A 19,877-nucleotide genomic window follows, 5' to 3' on the forward strand; every position below is an offset into this window, starting at 1 on the left:
CATGGAGTTTGCCTGGTTATTCATGTCTCAGTGGAGCCCATCCTGAATGTGTTAGATATTCTGATGCAGGTTCTCTGAAATATTGATGTGTGCGAATGTAACACCCGTCTGCTCTTACATACAGGGCACATACAGAAAATCATAAGCATAATCCTATTAAAATAATAGCTTGACTTGTTGCATTTGCCAAAGTTTTGACCATTGATGATGATAAATCAGAGCCACTCTGCAATACATAAGTTGTGGTAAAAAGCCAGAGAATGTCCTGTGGATTCAGTAAGGCTCTTATGCCACTAGAGGGAGGTAAAAGCACAGCCTCTCAAGTGCTTCTGCTTATGGCATGTGTCCAGCAGCAGTCTTTGGGTAACTGGTCAGTATTATGCCAAAAGACTAAATGTCTAAGGTATATCATATACTGTATATTTTATACAAAATCAAGCATTCTAATATGCTGATGTCTAAGTGTAATTTATATCAAATAACTTTGAGTGAAGTTTAAAGTTATGGACCATAATAATAAAGCAATATAGCTATATATTTTTATTCATCTATTTTTAGTGTATAAAGAGGATACACTGATTCACTGACTTATTTGTGTGTGTGGGGGGGGGGTGTCTATGAATACGATTTTTCTGTTGTACTAGGACTGTCAAATGGCCAGAACAAATGACCCAACCAATGACTATTTTTATTTGATTCTTTTTCTGTGTTTGGGTGTATGAGAGGGGTGACTGTTAATCACCAAGGGCAAGAGTTATGTGGACCATGAGGTTCAAGGCGTTGTCATGGGAACACGGTAATGGGGGAGGTGGTGTTAATATATTGATGACCTTAATCCATGGATGAGTTTAAGTAGTTAAATCACTTTCCTCCCTCTGTCTCTCTCCTCTCTGTTTCTGTCTCTCCTTACCTCCCTAAGGCCACAAGTTTATTAAGAAATTATAATTAACCCACTGATTTCTGAAGTGGAAAGACAAGGGATGGTGGGGTGGGCTTAAGGGAGAGAAGGTGATTTAATGCATGGATGACAACTGTTATGCCCATAATTAAGATGCTCTACTTTATAATACTGTGAAGTGTTGTTCAATTAACTCATTTACGTTGACATACATGCATATTCCACATCTGACTACATTAATTATATAGCCACACACATATATTTCACTCAGGTATAAGGCGTACCATACACATATTAGCTACATATAGCACTTTCTATTCTACATTCTGAATATTATATTATGCACAGGCTGTGGATTTCACGCATGGGGTAAATTTGGCTGCAGTCTCCTTGGAAGCAGAGAGGGCCTTCATGCCAACTCATCTTGCCAACACTTGATGGCTCTCAGTGTGGCCCTATGTGTACAGGCCATGGGGGGCACTTCCATTCTCTGAGGTTACAAAATGCAGTTGGGCCACCTGCACTGCACATGACTTTCGATCTGGCTATAAGCATGTCATATCATAACCACATTAACAGGACAAGGGAGTTAAGCCTGATTGAGACCATTAAAATATGAATGAGCATTTGTGGATTAGGCAGTCGATAGCCCAACACTGGAGTTATTCTTTGTGTGTTAGCTGGGTGGGCCGTTCCTGGACAGAGCCACACATTCAGCTCTGAATGACAACAAAAGAAGCAGTCTCTGCTTGGTTTTAAAAACAACTGACTGCATCTACGCAGAAACACTGGCTGCTGCTGTTCCTGTGTAGATATTCCATGTGTTGTCACTGTTTTTACAGTTGTAAAGAAACACCATTAGCATAAAGCCCCCAATCAATAATTTACAGCTCTATCATACTTAGCATGTTGCTCACGTTCTCCATAGCAATGATTTCAGTAGTGCTAGAAGGAAAACAGCAGGGACTATATGAGGGCTGAGTAAACATCAAAGAGTTCTGTTTCAAATGTGGTAGTTACACTAAGCTTCCTACTGATTCACTGACAGCTTTCTTGTGTGCTCTGTCTCTCTCGCGCCCTCTCCCTGCCTGATCCCTGCTGCTTTGAACATGACATTCATCTCTGACATCTATGGAGACAAATGTTGCCTTTGTGTTCGGAGAAAAGGCTTCTGACTGAGATAGAGAATTGCTGAGTGAAGAGACAAGCAGATTTGTAGAAAAACATAATGAGATCTGAGTGCTGATGCCCTCTCTGTGGTGGAGACATGCTTATTTTATCTGTGCATACGTTACCCATGCAGGTTCATGCCATGTTACACTGCATATTTACATACAATCTACAGAAAGTAGGCCTATTCACTTTAAGTTCCATTTACATACATTGGGCAAATGTTCTTTCAAGATGAGAGGAATACTGCATTCATCTTGCCGAAACAAGAACAAGGTAGATAGAAAGGAAATGGGAGTGGTGGCTACTCAGTGGTGGTCTTTGAACACAAAAAACACGTCTGATCAGAAAAATGTGCTTTGTATTTCTATAGGTGCTTGGGTGTGTTTGACAAAATACTTCTATATCAGCAATGTGGACATGCAGCATTTTCTGGATGCCTGGCTCTGTAATGTCTAGGCCTACAATCAGCTAGCCAACTACACAGGGCAGTGTGTGTGTGTGTGAGAGAGAGAGAGAGAGAGGGTGCTCAAGACTGAAAACTACTTTACTAGTACTAGTCCTCCTTTGAGGTGAAATGTTTTGAAGGTAGGAAACCTACATGCCTAATTCTTAGCAAGCCCCCCTGGGTCCTCTTGGGGTAACAGTCCAGCCAGTCGGCTGGGCTGCGTGACCAGACGAGTGTGCCTGTCATCCTGCTCCCCGGCTGGCTGATCTTCCAGACAGACGATCTGCCACCTTGCACCTGGCTATGGGTCTGTTGAGACTGCATCCAGAGGTGGACTAAATCAATAGACCTTCAGTTCTGACACACACTGAACCATCTTTCTCTCAGTATGAATCTTGGGACTGTATTTGAACTTCAGGCTATTCTTCAACGTTAAGTCAATCTTGTTAAGGGCCTAGGCTGCGTAAAAAACAAACAAACAAAAAAACATTTGCATTAAATATTGTATAAATATACATTCACACATGTTTGACAATGGGCAAACACTGGGGACCAAAACGTTTTAGTTTACATAGCAGCGATGTGCGAAAATGCTCAGATTATGGCACACAAGCAGGAGAATGCAGCCTGACTCTGCGCGCCAATTAAGCACCGCCTCCTCTGAAAAAAAAAAAAAAAACAGAAACACAAGAGATTCTCGCGCATGTGGTTACTCTGCGACGTCATGTGCATTATCCGGTTAATTTACATACGCATCACCGCCCACCGCTGGCGAGCATGAGCAGCCATCCGCTCCAGCTGTCCTTTCAGACTGGGAAAAAACAGGTTGCGGGAAAAGTTTGCGAGTACGTGAAAATCTAGTTTAGTAGTTCGGGTGGCGAAGGCCAAATACCGGAGCGCACAGAGCTCGGATCCTACTCGTTGGATTAAAATTATGGATGCTTTGAAGTCGGCTGGGAGAGCCATTATTCGGAGCCCTAGTATTGCTAAGCAATCTTGGAGTTATGGCAAACACAAAAGTAAGTTTCGGTCTTTCCGCGATGAACCAGTTGAATGGTCTTTAGCACTTTAGTCTTGATACTGCTAACGTTATAAATGTAAGATTAGCTTTTGAACGTGACGGGTTGGGTTGTCTGCTTGTCCAAGAACCGAGAGGTAGCTATGTAAGTTAGCTAGCAGGTTTATGCTGGCAATGATAGTGGCTTAATTTAGTAAGTTGTGCTTGTGACATTGAACTGTTGCGAATGATGGGGAAGCTACAGCAACGGACTCTAATATTTAAACAGATGCCATGGGAGTTTTTGGTTTGCTTTACAAACAAGATGGGTAGTCAAACAAACGACGTAAAACAAACAGGGCACCACGTTAACTTGCTATAAGTAATGTTAGCTGTATACGTTATAGTTAATATCAGCAATTTGGTTTATTGCCTGTAATCGGGCTAGCCACGTTCAATACATAAACTTGAACTTGTAGACTCAAAGTGTCGTTAGTCTCGCATGTTTTCATAAGACCAGGTATGTTAACCTACGTCAGTGTTTTTGACTACAGACTGTTTTTTCGGATCTGAATGAATGATGTTCCACAGTTCAGTTTCCTTTACGCCAGCGTCTCTTGGCACGAAGCTAGGATGTCTAAGCAAGCTAGCTGCCTCCATTCATACTTGCAGTGTTAATATGTAGCTTAGCCTCCTTTACGAAACGTTTGGAAGTGTTGACGGCCAGTAGTTATTTCTTCTAAATGCATTTGAACGTGGCTATCCGAAACCAGTTGGTGGGCTAACTTGCTGGACAATGCGCACAGTTTTCCAACTTCTCCAGTCTGCATTTTCCCAGCCTTTGAGGTGGCTCTCATAAATTATACTTTGTAGATGGTCAGCTTTCGGTTCCAAGCTAAACTGTGTTTTTATTCTCACATGCTGATCTGTCATCTGCCTCAATATCTCGCCACGTCACCTCCGGGCAGGGTTGTGTTGTGTCTTAAAAAGTGGACGTTGCAATATAGTAAAAATGTGGTAGTAGGCCTGTGTGAGAATAGAAAAAGTGATTGGAGACGTTGATTGCGATTCGTCCTTATTGTGTAACACCTTTAATATGTTGACAAAGAAGCTTGTTGGCTTCTGGTGTTGGGGTGATGCGCTTTTGGAGAATGTAAGCTTAGTGCTTTTGGATGCTAGGATTGCCAAATAAATACTGGAGAGACAGAAACCTCAACCTTGGATAGTAAAATCTGTAATCCCTCTGATGCTTCTTGACACTAACTTTGATGCATTTGACAGTCAGGCTACCACAAAACCGCACAACTTGAGTACACAACCAGTTATCTCTCCACGGTACGAGGGATCCGGGTACAGTGTCCACGCGGAAGCAATGCCTGATCGAGGTTGGCATCTTGCTGCTCATCAGAGCTCCTGCTGGTGCTTTGATCTCCGTACTGGCTGTTTTAGCAGTGCGAACAGCGAGATCTGGCCATGCGCAGTCGCCCAGCTCGGCTGCACTACCTTTCGCTGCTGTAGTGTGGCTTTTCAAAGAGCAGATTAGCTGCTTGGTAACCGCATTGTTTGGTTTCACAAGAGACCCCCCCCCCCCCTTCTCCGCGTGCCATCCTCTGACAGAGCTGTGCTTTTGGGGCCAGAGTGCTGCCACGTGTTTGTTTTTTCTCTTTGCTTTTCATTTCAGTCCCCTGTGTGGCCACAGGCACGAGCAGCATTAACAACTTAAGTGTGTATGATGGCCAGTGTCCAGCACTGGGTACTGATAACACTAATATCCATGGCAACAGGACATGGGAAGTCTTTCACTGTATGGCTTAATTGCTGACACCACCTTCCATCTTCCGTTGCTATGGCTTTTACCTCCTCTTCTCTCTTCCATCCTTTAAATACCTTTCCTGTCTTTGTGTGCGTGTGTGAGAGAGAGGAAGACGTACAAAGAGAGAGAGATGGATGGAGAATGCACATGAAAGATTTCCCAGTATCTTTGTTCTTGCCCATGGCTTCTAGTTGAACCATGTGAAGGTTCAGGTTTGAACTTGTAAAAATGGATAAAAGCTCAAGACCACTTAGCCCCATCCTAGTCCTGAGTGTTTTTGCAACAGATCAAAAATGTTTTACTTGTGTGTCATAGGCTGAAGTGTGGTTTGTTCACCTCCTGAGTGGGTTTCGCTTTGATGGAGGTGTGTCTGGGATGAGATGTGTTGTAACAGTAGTACGTTGTTACCTTGGGCACAGTTGGGAAACTCCCTGATGGCTCAAAGAGGTTGGATTGTTTAGATATACCCTCTGAGACAAGTTATTTTTAACTCTCTCTTGGCCTTTTATGTTTGCTAAATAATAGTGTTGATTATGAGAACACTTTTCTGGATCTCTACTTTTAATAAGTCCTCTGGAGGCTGAGAGAAGTCAATTTGTTTATGGTTTCGTTCACATTTATCTGGTCACATTCAGTTTCATTGTCATAATTTTGCCTGAAGGTTCCTGACCTCTAGGGATTCCTTGGCCAAGTATACTTACCTTGGTAAAGCATACTTTCTAGACATATCAGTGTTTCCTCTAGGATTTTTTAAGCAGTGGAGGCAGGCCTGTCCGAAACCCCCCCCACCACCACCGTCCCCCCGTCCCACGGAACTGACACTTCGCTGCAACACAAACAATTATATGTATTCACCTCTATTCACACACAATGAGGCATTATTTTCAGTTGTGATTGAGCTGTATATTTGGAGAATCTACAACAGGTCTGCACAATGAATTTTGAAAGGCAACTGTGACTATTGTACGTCTGCCCCATTTCTGATACCGTGGGGGAAGAAAATTAAACCGTTGGGGGCCGCCACTACCAAATCAACATAGTGGAAACACTCCATATTAACCTTGCTTATATGGCCCAACCACTTTGATTTGTAAAGTTTAAAGGAACCATATGTAAGATTGTGGCCAGAAATGGTACTGCAATCACTTTCAAATTACTAGAGAGCGCGGTGTATCCCCCGCCCCCCCCTGACTCGAGGTTGCCAACCCGGATGGTGAACTACTGACTTTGTGATTAGTAGATAGGTGGAGGGTGGCGCATCAGGCCAAAACACAACATCAACATCAGTTGAGGGCTGCAACTCCACTTTTTAAATGACAATATCCTGGCCGGACTACTGTTGTCAGTGATATAAACATTTGAAATGAACATGATTTCTTAATGTCTAGTGACATATCAGGGCCATTTTATGATTAATTGAAATACATTTCTTACATACGGTTCCTTTAATGAACCCAGTACATAACATTTAGGTAGTCAGGCTTCTGTCTTAGCCAATGCTATAACAAAGCCACAGTTCACAACTTGTTGCTGAACCTGTTGGGTAAGGAAATCCCCTCAGTATCTGTTGCTGAAACGGCTGGAGGAGGGTATCCCCTTTCACATTTTGGGTCTAAACTAACTAGTTTGGGCACTTTTAACCCAACGTTTCTTTTTTGCCATTGAAGAGTGATACTCTTGTTGCATAAGGTGACCGATTTAGAAAAAAAAAGCCTTCAAGGCATGGGGTAGCAGTGTCATGAAAGGTTTCTTAGAAGTTCTAAGTTTGAACTTGTAATAGAGAGCAAGTGTACTGTTTTGCATTACTAGTTACTCTGTGTGTTGGCTGTTAAGTGTTCTCCTCCAGGATGCCACTGGAGGATCATGTCCTCATATCATGCTTAAAGTCATCCTCCAGGTCCAGCCCATGGCCTCGCTGCCAGCCTCTAATGGAGATTGCTTCCTTCCGCACCCTTTTATGGGGCTGTAAAGCGTCAGGAGATTTACTGCCGTGCGGCATCTTCTCTATCTCACCCAGGCTGGTCATGGGTCTCCACCCTGAGCCCTGCCACACGATGCCAGTGCTGACTCAGGCTCAGCACACTCATGTGTCACAGAAACGGCATTTGGGAGAAAAGTATGGCATTTCTGTAGCCTTGGGGAACATGTGAGTTGCTGCATTTTACGGCAACACTGTAGTTAACCTTGTGGGAATCATGATGCATTAGTTTCTGTTTGCCCTCAGAGTTTTTTTTCTATCTAGGGTGTCTGTGTTTAAGACGTGGCCAATGGGGATGCATAGACCATCTGGGACACCTGTGAGTCTGACGTCCGATTACTTTTGTGTGTTGTCCTGCCCATGTGGTCAGATATTGTGTGACAAAGTTGTGCAGAGTGAGTCTGCACTTCTACCTGAAGCTATTTACAGCAAAGCCCAACGCCACCACAAATCCCATTAGCCTTGGTTTATTTACGCGGCTGCCTCCTTATACTGTACCTGCCCAGAGTCTCTGATATTTATGGGGCCTGTCTTTCATCCCATCTCCTTGTGTTGGCGCTCTCTCTCAGCACTATCTCTGGACATCTTTCTGCCACCGGCTGTTTGCTCTCCGGTCTTTTGTAGCCCCCTTTTCCTTCTCTCTGGTTTGTTGTGAATGCATTGTTACCTTTTACATAACGTCTTTGCTATCTCTACATTTGTAATTCACCGTTCCATTTTCCCATAGTTTCTGTTGTTTAATGGTTCGTTGATATTGAGCGGAATGCGTGTACCGTACTCCTCGGTGAGGATTACAATTTTCTTTTGAAAATGTTACTGATGTGAAGCATTTTAAACAGTCAGTCTCATTCTGCCAATGTGTTTCAAGCAAATCTAGCAAAGAAAGATGTGCATTATGCCATGTAGGATTTTTGGTCTTTATATTTTCAACATGACTTTATACTTTTGTCACAGTAGGCTGATATCATTAATTTCCCTTATACCCAAATAATATATATTGCATAATTGTAAATGATGCTGATTAATGAAATGACCCTGATTTGCATGTAACATGCAGTCAAACGTTTGGTTTCAGAAGTTGTGACTGTGTAGAACTTTACATTTCCTTTGGAGAACTGCTGAAAAAGGAACGTTGTGTTGAAGAGAGAAGTGTTTTTTGTTTTTGTTGTTGCTGTTATTCCAGCTAGGGTTGGCTCATGTTATGTATGATGCGAGATATTTCAGAAATGTAGCAGAACAAGTATTAGAGAGCTGGGACAGAGAGGTGCTAGAGAAGTGCACATGCCCTGGATGCTGTAGTCTGGACACACACACACACACACACACACACACACACACACACACAGGCCCTGGCTGCTGACGTCTGGTAAGGAGTGCTCTCAGTCTGGAGAGAGGTTGATGGGCTGAGCTTCAAAAGAACAATGGAGCAGGATCCCTGACCTGATGTCAGAGTGCACAAACTGGCAGGATGGTGGAAGCATCCAGTCCAAAACTGGCTTGGAAAGACCTCTGAAAGCATCATAAACCAAAAGCATAATTTAAGATGACTCAAGAAGTTCAGACACTACCCTGCTTTTCCACTGTAATGTCCCCCTCTACTGTTGGTAGATTGTCAGAATATTACAGTGTCAGAAGTCATTTGATACCATTTTATTAAAGGAATTTGAAATGATGACAGATTTTATCCTTTAAGAAAGCAGTAGATGTCAGAGGAAAATTACCAAATGATTGCACAAGAGGTTCATGTGGAGATGGCTGTTTCACACCCAGCAGAATCCAAGAAGCGCTCAGTCAGCAGCTAAGCCCAAGGTTAGGCTCCCCTACACCCATTCCCACCGGGATTACATATGAGCAAACCCATAATTACTTCTGGTCTCTGTGGAAAACAGTGTGGAATACTGCGAACTTGCGAACAACGTGGGCGTTAAGCTGAATCGCATGAAATGAATCGCACAGGTTCTTCATCCCTTAAGAGAGCTTCCAAACGACTGAAAAGCGTGCTTCAATGGAACCTTCTCCACCTGCTTTTGTCTGCTGGTCTGTACTCTGTGTCTCCCGCACCTCTTATCGACGCTCACCCCTCCACCCCCCCAGCAGCTTCTGAACAGTAGCAAGTGGAGGTTTGTCTTGTCGGGACTTAGCGACCGGCGATAAGACTCTTATCTTGGCTTAATCCCTTTCCTCATTGAGTTGTGGTGGCTGTTCTGGAGGCGTGCCAGAACGGGGACCTGATATTGATGTAAAGTTACGCAATAAGTCAGCCTGTTGGGTTTGGCGTTACTGTAGGCAAAGTTATGTAAACAATGCATGTGATGACCCTGAAGGTCAATTCTGCCTGTTCATCTTTCTGATTACATGCACCGCCCTTTCACATGCAGCAATTGTCCACTGCGATGTAGTCAAAGACTGAGAAATGGATTCAAAAGAGGGAGCCTATGGTGAAAAAATATTGGGTGGAGGTGTTTAAAAAGAAATCGGATGTGTTTTGCTGCGTGGTCATTTTGTGGCGAGAGTAAAGGTCCTTGTCAGACGACTTAGGAACATTCCATCAGGCTTTATTGCAGGGCTCTCGCAAGCATTGTGAGGCAGAGAAAGAGTCACTCTTTCACACTGATGCTCTAATGATAAAGGAACTGAACAGCAAATAATCGTTTACTTCCAAAGCTGCTGATAACAATGGCGTAGTTATCTTTCCCAATACATCTTCTCTGATGTAGTGGCTGGTGTAGATGGTTCACATGTACACTGTTCTCCCCTCTTTTCTTCAGAATTGAAGAATTACGGCAATATGCTTCTGAATAGATTGCAGTGTTTGACCATTGTGTGTGTACAAGGGGGGCGTTAGAAACAGACACAGAATGGAGACAACGGCGTGCGCTGTGGCAGTTGCTGTGGGTTGACCCAGTGCCTGGTAGGACGAGGTACTGCGGTTCACTTACCAGTGTTCTCTGATCTTTCCATTTCCATCACCACAGTGTCCCTCTTTCAACTCCCTTACTTGTTCTCGCCACCTCACTACAGATTAATATCTGAGCCCTTTTTCCACTGTCAGGACTTCATGATGTTTCTGGTGTTGCAGCTTGTTCAGTGAAAAGACATAATAACTCTGTAAGAGCTTAGGAAAGCAAATGAAGGTGTGTGAGCAGTGCTGTTTTATTACCCAATGAGGACTGGATGTCTGTGTTCTGATAGTTATATATAACTATATCTGTGGACAGAGATCTGTAATGGTAACTAGTGCATTAAAATGCAAAACATGTATTAACATAAAATGCAAAAACAAACTTTTATTTGGAAACAGTTGTGGGCAGAGGAAACAGTTGGCGGGAGTCATAGGAGTCATAGTTGATGATAACTGAGTTGCCTGAACAGTTAAATAGTTGAGTACCGGTAGTTTAAATGGTTAAATTATTTAATAGTGAATTATTGTAGTGAGGACTTTTATTCATTGTTGTGGGCAGAGAGAACAGTTGAACAGGATCTGTATGAGTCTTTCCATTTGTCTCGTAAGTCCTCTGCCCGAGTTGGAAAGTGTAAATTACCCATCTTTCTTGCGGCATTTCACGGAGGCACGCCCCCTTTAACTCAGAGTTCTTGAGGGTACCCCGAGATGGCCGTACGACCTTACGACCTTCTTTGCATTTGTACTGTGTTGGTAATTTTAATGTCGATGCAATGCTCTTACACACTAGATTACATTGCTGATTCAATCCAGTCACCAATTCATGCATTGCACGATCTTGCTGTGCGTGCAATACAATGTAACGTTTTCTTTTCCAGCAGGTTTGCGAAAGAGGCTACATATAGCACAAAGCAATAACAATGACTAGCCTGCTAATGGCCCTCGTGGCCCGAGAGAAACGCGACAGCACTTGTTGAAATTTAAATAGGTGAAATTGAGTTACTAAAAAAGTTTTTTTTATTATTAATTCACATTGACCATACCTAACAAGGGAGAATGAGGGATGCGTTCTCATGTTCTAGACAAATGTCCAGCACTAACGAGACAGCTGCTGCCTTGGTGGCATCCATGTTCTTCCCAAAAAGACTACAAACCCCGGCGTTTGTGCTAGCAACTCATTCGTACATGTCGTACGGATGGCCGTACAAGACTAATGGAAAGACCCAGTTGTCTTAAGGGAACCAGATTGTATGCTTAAAGCCTGAGACAGAGTAGATAGTTTCAAAGTTGAATGTAGATAGTGTAATGGATGTTGATAGACAGAAAGTTTAATGGATGTTGATAGGCAGATTGTTTAATGGATGTTGATAGATAGTTTAATGGGTGGATGAGTGAATGGTTTGAAAAAGATGGATAGATAGAAAGTTGGATGGAATGTGCCTTATATCCTTGTAGAATGGAGAGACACAGAAAGAGTTGGCCTAGTTGAGCAGAAAGCAGTTGATACAGGTGCAATCGGTTGAATTGGTTCTTTGAAGGGGCCTAGTTGAGCAGCTGGCAGTTGATACAGGTGGAAATCAGTTTAATTAGCCCATTGTTATCTCATTGTGCCAATGCAAAGTCTATGGGGGAAATAAGCTTGCTGTTTGTTAATATCTCAAAAAGTATAAAGTTCACAAAAAGGAAAAAATACATTCCTTAAGTGTCCTCTTCAAGACCTACATTACAAAGTTTGAACGAAGTTCCTACGTTAAACGGTTGAAGCTGAATTAGGCAAAGAAATTTGGTGGGAAGATAAAGAAGAAGACTTCGGATAACAGAATAGTGCATTTTCATGCACTGTAAATATATGGCCATCTTGTAGTTTGGAGCCTTCAGACATCAGGTCAGAATTGCTTATTTTATTGTCAAAATACTTCTAACTGCAGTTTTAACTTCAGTGGAATAATATTGGACATGTTTTAGTGTTTAGATGTCTGTGTTGCTGTTTGTGGAAGGCCTGGGAGCTAGCTTTATGGACTCGATGGAGGTTACCTAACTTGTTGAGAGGAGGTACATGTCATAGGTCAGCCATTAAAAGTCCCAGTCTGACTTTTGTGACCTTCAGCTTATCAGGAAAGTACCATTTTGGCTCCTTTGCCAATTGGAACTGAAGGGCAGGCTGTACATGGGCTTCAGTTGGGAGTTGTCTTGTCTGCACTGGTAGGGATACTCACATAATGGACTGTTTTTTTAGCAGCCATTCTTTGTTAAGGGCTTCACCCTTACACAAGGATGCCGGATGTAGCGGAAATTGGTGTCAGTGCCTGATCACGGGCAGGTGTAGCACCAACAATACAGGTCAGCCCGGTCGAGTCTTCCTGAGCCTGTGAAAATCCAGAGTGCACTTTAAAGAGAAGGTTCAAGTGCTGTTAATTACTTTTTAGTAGTCAAATGGCCAGTCTTGTCTAATCTTCCCTGAGTCTCAGTGCTTGTAAACAGGAAGTATCCCTGCTCTCCTGACACTGGACCTTTGGGAGGAGGGGTTGCCTGGAAACCGGGCTGTATGCCACTAATGGCCCCCGCCCCAACAGGATGTCTGACATCACGGCGGTAGACCACCATGACATCTAGGCAGGGGTAGCTTACATACAGATCAAGTCTAGAGGGGTTGTGTGTTTTTTAATGGTATGAGGGATGGACTGTATAGTTTTGGCAGATTGGAGTGATCATTGAGCATGTCTGTAAAATTAGGTGACATGGGTCTGTACAGTAGATTTATTAAATGAAAGCTATCTCTAAAACTTCTGATGTAGATCTATTGTAAGCTAGGCTATATCTATGAAACTTCATAGGTTGTTTATGACATAAGGACTGTGGAATGATCCAAAGAATGTGCTGGTGTCATGTGTGCTAGGGAGTGTTTAGTGTGTCACTGAGGAATGCATTTTGCACCAGATGGTAGTAATGATTGATAAATGACTAATCTACCAGTTAATCAACACTAGCCAGTGTGTCTCTGTGTGTTCAAGAAGGACTTGAATGCCATGAACGTGAATGATTCAAAGTTTCCAGTGGCCACAGATGGAGGTGATCCTATGCAGTACAACCATTTACAGACTCGGCCTTGACATTTACGAACAAAAAACATCAGCTTTCCTCTTTCCGCCTCTGATATTGCCAATTCACTCTGCAGCTAAGCCAGGATTAATACCTGATCTTTTACCAGTTTCCACGGTAATTCAAAAGCTCTTTCCTGAACATGGTGCAACAAAATAGTTGTTTTTAGATGGAGGTGTCTGATTCACAAAGCTGCTCCTTAATTCACTGAGTGGGATTTTCTTTGATCTGCGCTCACCAAAGGTTAGAGAGGTTTTTGGTCTCTTGAGTGGGGAAATGCATTAGGGTCTTGGGAACCCTGACATCTGCTACGCTAATGGCGGTTTGTGGGATGGAGGGTGTGTGCATATGTTGGTGTGATGCAGAGCGAATTGCATGGGGAGGGTCTGCTGTCACATTTCTGTGAAGACTCCATCAAATATTTAGTTTGTTTATTGAAGTAGTCCTGAATAAAGTAGGTGTGTGTGTGTGTGTGTGCTTGCATGTATCTGCATGATCAGAATTAAAAAGTAAAGTGGCATGCTGTTAAATCCTCACATCTCGTTTCCTCTCGTGCTGCACTTTCTCTCCTGCTCTTTGCTCTCCTTTACTTTGACTTTCTTCTCTACCTCTCACGCCATTCTCTTGTGTCCTCTCTGAAAGGTCAGAGCTCTGTATTTTAACTCTCTTTCTCTTTACTTCCTCTCTTCATTCTCTCTCTCTCTCCCCCTCTTCCCTCCGTAGCAGCTTCAAAGGTGTTCTTTGTCCCCCAGCAAGATTTGGCAGTCAAGCAGAGTTCCATCTCCTGCCTACTCTTGTCTCTGGCATCCGTGTTTTTGTGTTTTTTTTCCTCTCGCAACTTTTTTCACTTACTTTTCATTACATTGAAGTCACTTTTTCCTCACATGTGTGTTTGCATCTCCGTTTGTCTGACTTGGAATGTCTGTGAAGTGGACACCCTTCCCCCCCACCCCGGTCATCCAGCTGTTAGGCCCTTCTGCTCTACTTCCAAGATATGTGGGTCTGTCTGATTATTGCATTTTTATTTGTTTATTTAAAAAAAAAAACAGGTCAGGTGCGATGTGTATGTAATCTGAGCGGATTTCCTGGGTTTTTGGTTGTAAAACCATAAGCTGAATGGACAGTGAGGTGCTTATGGTGAAACTTGGCTCGCCCCCTTAAATAATGTTCAAAAGCTTCTTTTAGTACACACACACACACACACACACACACACACACGAGCACTCTGGAACGAACACGCATGCTCGGCCCTGCCATTGCTCGGGCCGTGTGGTTAGCATAGGTAAGGTTAAATGGTCACTACCCTTTTTAGCACAGGCTCGCTGCCAGGCTTGCTGCCAGGTCCACTGATCCCAAAACAGTCCTTACAGCCCTGTAATATAAGCACTTCAGTAATGAGAACAGGGTGGACAGACCAGTACAGTCTGGCATGGTGAGGAGTGGAGCTGCCCTTACTGGGCTCTCGCTCTGGCTCTCACTACGAGGGATTCAATAGACAACTTGGTCTGGAAATTTGAATTTGAATAAAGTTTGCTCTGTAGTATGTCTGTAAGGTAAAAACGTAGGTTGTCAGTTGGAGGTTCACTTGCTTTCACCAGCACAAAGTATCACACTTACCATACAGATATTTGGAAAGCAGAAAGAGAAAGCAAGAGAGACACCCGTTTACAATACTTTATGCTCAAACAAAGAACACTGAGGTCAAGAAGTGTGAAATAAGTCCGAGGTGGTTACAGTCGCACAAACACATCAGCATTCTGGTTTTGAAGCAGAGCCTAGAGGCCAATCAGTGTTTAAGGAAAGGCGAAGAGCTGTCAGACGAAAACTACCAGAGGTTGCAATACCCAGATTCCTTTTTCTGTCTCTGTACAGTATATCATGCTCCTTCTCCCTTTCTCTCCCCCCGCTCCTCTCTTCTCTCATTTCTTATTTGGTTCCACTGTCTGCCTTTCATAAGTTGTCTGACTCAAACCCAGAGATGAAGTGATCTTGGGCAGCTGTGATGTGAATGTGATTTGTGTGTGTGTTTGCATGTGCTGTAATTGATTCTCACGGCTGGCAGGCATCATTTGACCCGTGTGTGTGTGTGTGTGTGTGTGTGTGTGTGTGTGTGTGTGTGTGTTCGTGTGTGTGTGTGTGTCTGTGTATTTCAGTCAGCTGAACACACACTAGCCTAATGTGGGTTAATTTAATAAGGGGAGTATTTGCTGGGTCAATTGTTTGTTATGAATGTCTGTCGGGCTGCAAAGCTGAAACCAATTTAAAGCATCCGTTTTAAGACAATGCCTGACAGATTGTGCCTTGGTCCACATATCTGTTTGATCACATGGAAAACTGTCTGTGAATGTCCCTCCTTGCATGTTCAACCACTACTGAAATATAGAGAGTTGAATCTAAAGGATGTTTTATTATCTGGCATTTTTTTGACTACCCATAGTTAGACTGATTAATCTGTGTTGATAGCCGTAGGTTAGCATCTGCGAAAGCCATAAGTGGATCTGGTGGACATTTCAATTAGTCAGTGTTGTGTTTAGTGGAATGTTGTCAGAGGTGATGTGAATATCATCAGGTGGAACACTTCAATGACAAACTCTTCTCAATCTTTTGTGGAAGGGATTCAGAGGCCTGAATTAAATGAATTATGTGGACAACCAGGGTCCAAATTTTGTCAGTATATTGTGTGAGAAGTTGGCTTGTAGTCCAAGGCAGTGTGACTACGCATGGCTGCCACTAGCTCCCTTTGCTCTAGAGCTGGTGAGGGGAGCAGCACAAGGGCTGCATTTGTTTGTTGTACTATGGGACTTTGTAGTCTTTAAATCCCTCATTATTTTTGGAGCTCTAAAGTCTTTGTTCCTCATGGTTAAAGTATAGATTGTTCTGCCCCAGGGAGCCGATGCGGCGCGTCTCAGCTGCCTCCTCCGCCGCGCTGTGTGATTAAGCTGCACTGAGTTGTTTGTAGTGGCCCGCTGTGGACCCAGAGGGGCCACTTCTCTACTCCAACACTGTCTGCAGCTGGCTTCGTGAGCGCTGCTAGGGTTTCTGTTTCATCACATAGGCTATGGAGGGAGAGAATCTCACATGGACCTCTGCCACACTTTGATGGTTATTGGTTACCCAAATATATTTCCGATAAGGGTCGTTGTGTGGTTTTGGTTTATATAACTAGTTTTTTTGATGTTGTTGTTAAATTAGGTTCTAGGGGTTGGGTATCTAATTTGGTTGGGTTGGGTCAGTGTGCGGTCATGACTGCCTGTCTAAAATATTATCTACATTATGCTATAGCTACAGTCATTGATTGCATTGCAATTCCTTCCCTAAGGGCTCCTACACACAGTTGCGTTCCGTCAACGCATGCCAGTAGGTGTTCCCGACGGTAGCTATGCAAATCACTTGAAGTATAACCGTAATTTGATTGGTTGGTGTCATCCGTCGATTGGCTTGATTGGCCGGTGCCGTCTGTCGGTGCAGCAACAGCTGAACTTCTCAACATGAGCGACGGGAGAAACGCGACGCAACGGACCCACAATTCAGTTCGGCAACAGATGACGTGAGCCCATGCAAAGTAAATGGGATGCGTCTCCAGCACTGCAATGCACGCAACTGTGTGCGATTCACCTTAAAGCAGCACCTTTCTATTTAATCAGCCCATGTTGTTGTGAGTGCCCTGTGGCAGCACAGCTGGTACCCTGCCGGTGGTTCTGCAGCTCAGTAGCTGTGGCTCTGCATCTCCCCTGCTGCTGCTGCCTGTTTGATCTGTGCTCGTCTGATCACTGCTGATACTCACCTTACTTCAGATCCAAGCAACGTTCAGAAGCCTTCACATTATCAAAGGGATAGTAGGGGTGTGCAATATTGACATTATTTTTGTTGGTAACGATAATTAGACGATATTTTGTATTCTGAAAAAATATTTTGTACAAGTCTCACTTCATAGCCTGCTAGTATTCCACTCATGCTAATAGGATATTAATTGTTCTTTATCAATGATATTAATGGAAACCACATATTTACGGGTCTAAATTATTATAGAAAGTGAAAGTAACTAGGCCTATGCGCTCTTTGTGTTTGTAGCTGTCCGTGTGCTCATCTGCAACCTGTGATAACACCGGCCAAATGAAGAGGAAACATCCATGTTCCCTCCAATGCCACTGATTTCCTGATCTCTAAACTTGAGTTTCTTTTCCTGTCGGTTAGCAGTTCCATTATGTAGCATCATTTTACTTTGGTCAGTGTGTGGAGCCGGTATTTCCTTTTCACTGACCGGCCATAGCTATGCTACTGAATGTCAGTTCGCACTACATAAGTACTCACACTCACTCTCACACTAGGGCTGGGATAAACGATTATTTTTTAAACGATTAATCTAGCGATTATTTTTTCGATGCATCGATTAATCTAACGATTCATTTTTTCCGTCCGATTCCATTTCGATTCGATTATCGATTATCTCCCAATTAATTCACTAATAGCAACTTATACATGTTTATTTACATATGAATGAAAAAACATGAATTCTTTAACATTGCAATATATGTTTATTGCTCTTAAGATTCCAAAATAAAAGACTATACAAGTGCAAAGTAATGCATTCTTAGTCAGAGGTAGCATTCAATAAAGTTCAGTAGTGTATGTCTAATTGAGTGCCTGTCATTTTAAAACGTTCTTGTGGGAATCCTTGCAATTAACATTAACACAGTTAAAAGGCTGCTGATGTGTGGATGCAATTCATAACGTAGTTAGTTCAAATAACGGTTCGTACTTCTCCTTTGGACAAGCACTTTCGAGTCTTGGAAAACACTTTTCCATTTACATCGGGATTTTGCAAACATTCAGAGTCAATAAAATGAGCCTGAGTAACGAATACAAACAGCTGCAAGTAAGCATGCTAAACTTGACATCCAAACAGTATTCTAACGTTAGCTTTGAAATACTGCTTGATTGCATACTGTAACTTAACTTGGTTTAGTCGCCTCAATGTACTATGTTGTGATAAGACCTTAGCAGAGTTTACCTTAACTTTAATGCTGCAGTTTTGAACAAATTTGCGCAGCATGGTCACGATGCTAAGCGGATTTAATAGGAATTTAGCCCACTGTGTTCTATGCAGAGGTGGAAAAAGTATGAAAATATTGTACTCAAGTAAAAGTACCAATACCTTGATGAAATATTACTCAAGTACAAGTTAAAATACCGATCTGAAAATGTACTTAAGTAAAAGTAAAACGTAGTTAATTTAAAATGTACTTTAAGTAAAAGTTACTTAGTTACTTTTTTTTTTTGGGGGGGGGGTAACAGAACAACCAGTTTTACCAGAGACTTTCTAATGAGGAGATACAGCACTCAAAATATCCTCCATAGTAATGCATGGGGTTAGTCAGTTGGTGTCGTGAAGCCTTACGCACACGCATTTCTGCCGAAATAGATGCACGATAAGTGCCCAAAAAAGTGTTGCAATATGGCCGCCGAGTGGAGGTACTTGCCTGAAAAGGACTTTGGTCCTAGCTCGAGTTGCTGCAGCCAGCAGCTAAGGCAGCCATGTTTATGCTCCCAGTGTGTAGCGCTGTAGCTGCAGCAACTCGAGCTAGGTAAAACCGATTGTTTCAGTTTTGTTCATACCGACAGTACTCGGTGACGTTGAGAAATGGAGATCTATGTGAAAAATCACTGGAGTTCTCCTTTAAGTTTGAGCAGTAGTTGATTTTAAAAGTTAGTTGCACTCATCCTTGCATCGCTTTGCAGTGAACAGTAATCCAGCACAACTGAAAAGCCCCTCACAGGCAGCTGAGGCAGGCAGGCCAATGTTGAGTTGCAGAGAGTTTTTTTTTTTATATTTGGAAACGAGCAGAAGGTTCAGCGAATTAAAGGGCGTCGAACTGGGGGGGAGAGTGGGAAGTATAGGGCCCCAATGGAGGAGAGGGCCCTTGAAAAGTGGAATATGGGGGGTACAACATTTTCACCAGGCATTAGTAATAACTCAGGTAATCCACACATAAAAAATCCAAACAACTCCATAAGTAGAGTCATGTGTAATGAAGTGGAATAACACAGGGAAAAAGTAAAAACAAGAAAAAGCAAGGCAAGGAAGGGGAAGGAACGAGCTGGAATCTGTAAGTAGTTAGAGTAGTTATCCTTTCTATCTGTGCAAATTAATATAAGCTTGGTTAGTATATTGATGGGCTATAAAAAGGTTTTTCATTCACCCAAGAAACATTTCATGATGGATAAAAGCATAAAGCTCTCCCAAGACATTTGCAACCTTATTGTTGCAAAACATATCAATGAAACTGGTTACAGATGCATTTCTAAACTTCAGAATCTTCAGAAGCAGCATGGGAGCCATTATCTGCAAGTGGAAGAAACATCACTGCCATGCAGGATCTCCTCGCAATATTTCTCACCAGGGAGTCAGAAGGATAGTCAATTCCAAGAGGCAAGGATCACTCGGAGAAAGCTCCAGAAAGACTTGAAGGCAGCCAATTCAATTAAATTCAATTAAACAGTTCTGGGAGTAACTAAAGATCAGGATTCACAAGAGGGACCCCTGGAATCTGTTTAGAACAATGGGCCAAAAT

General features: G+C 42.8%; 1 protein-coding gene across 1 annotated transcript in view; it reads left to right on the plus strand.

Annotated features, from left to right (window-relative positions):
- The first annotated feature begins 3,287 nt into the window (after positions 1-3,287).
- Positions 3,288-19,877, plus strand: part of ldlrap1b (low density lipoprotein receptor adaptor protein 1b) — a 48,423-nt gene continuing 31,833 nt past the window's right edge. Inside the window, exon 1 of the mRNA XM_076299297.1 lies at positions 3,288-3,535. Within this exon, the coding sequence (XP_076155412.1) occupies positions 3,451-3,535 (85 nt within the window). The 5' untranslated portion in view covers positions 3,288-3,450. The remainder of the gene's footprint in view (positions 3,536-19,877) is intronic.

Source organism: Alosa pseudoharengus, unplaced genomic scaffold (assembly GCF_046254945.1).
Source record: "Alosa pseudoharengus isolate Yale_2024_CS ecotype anadromous, Long Island Sound unplaced genomic scaffold, YU_APseudo_1.1 YU_APseudo_1.1_scf_22, whole genome shotgun sequence".
NCBI classification, from domain to species: domain Eukaryota; kingdom Metazoa; phylum Chordata; class Actinopteri; order Clupeiformes; family Clupeidae; genus Alosa; species Alosa pseudoharengus.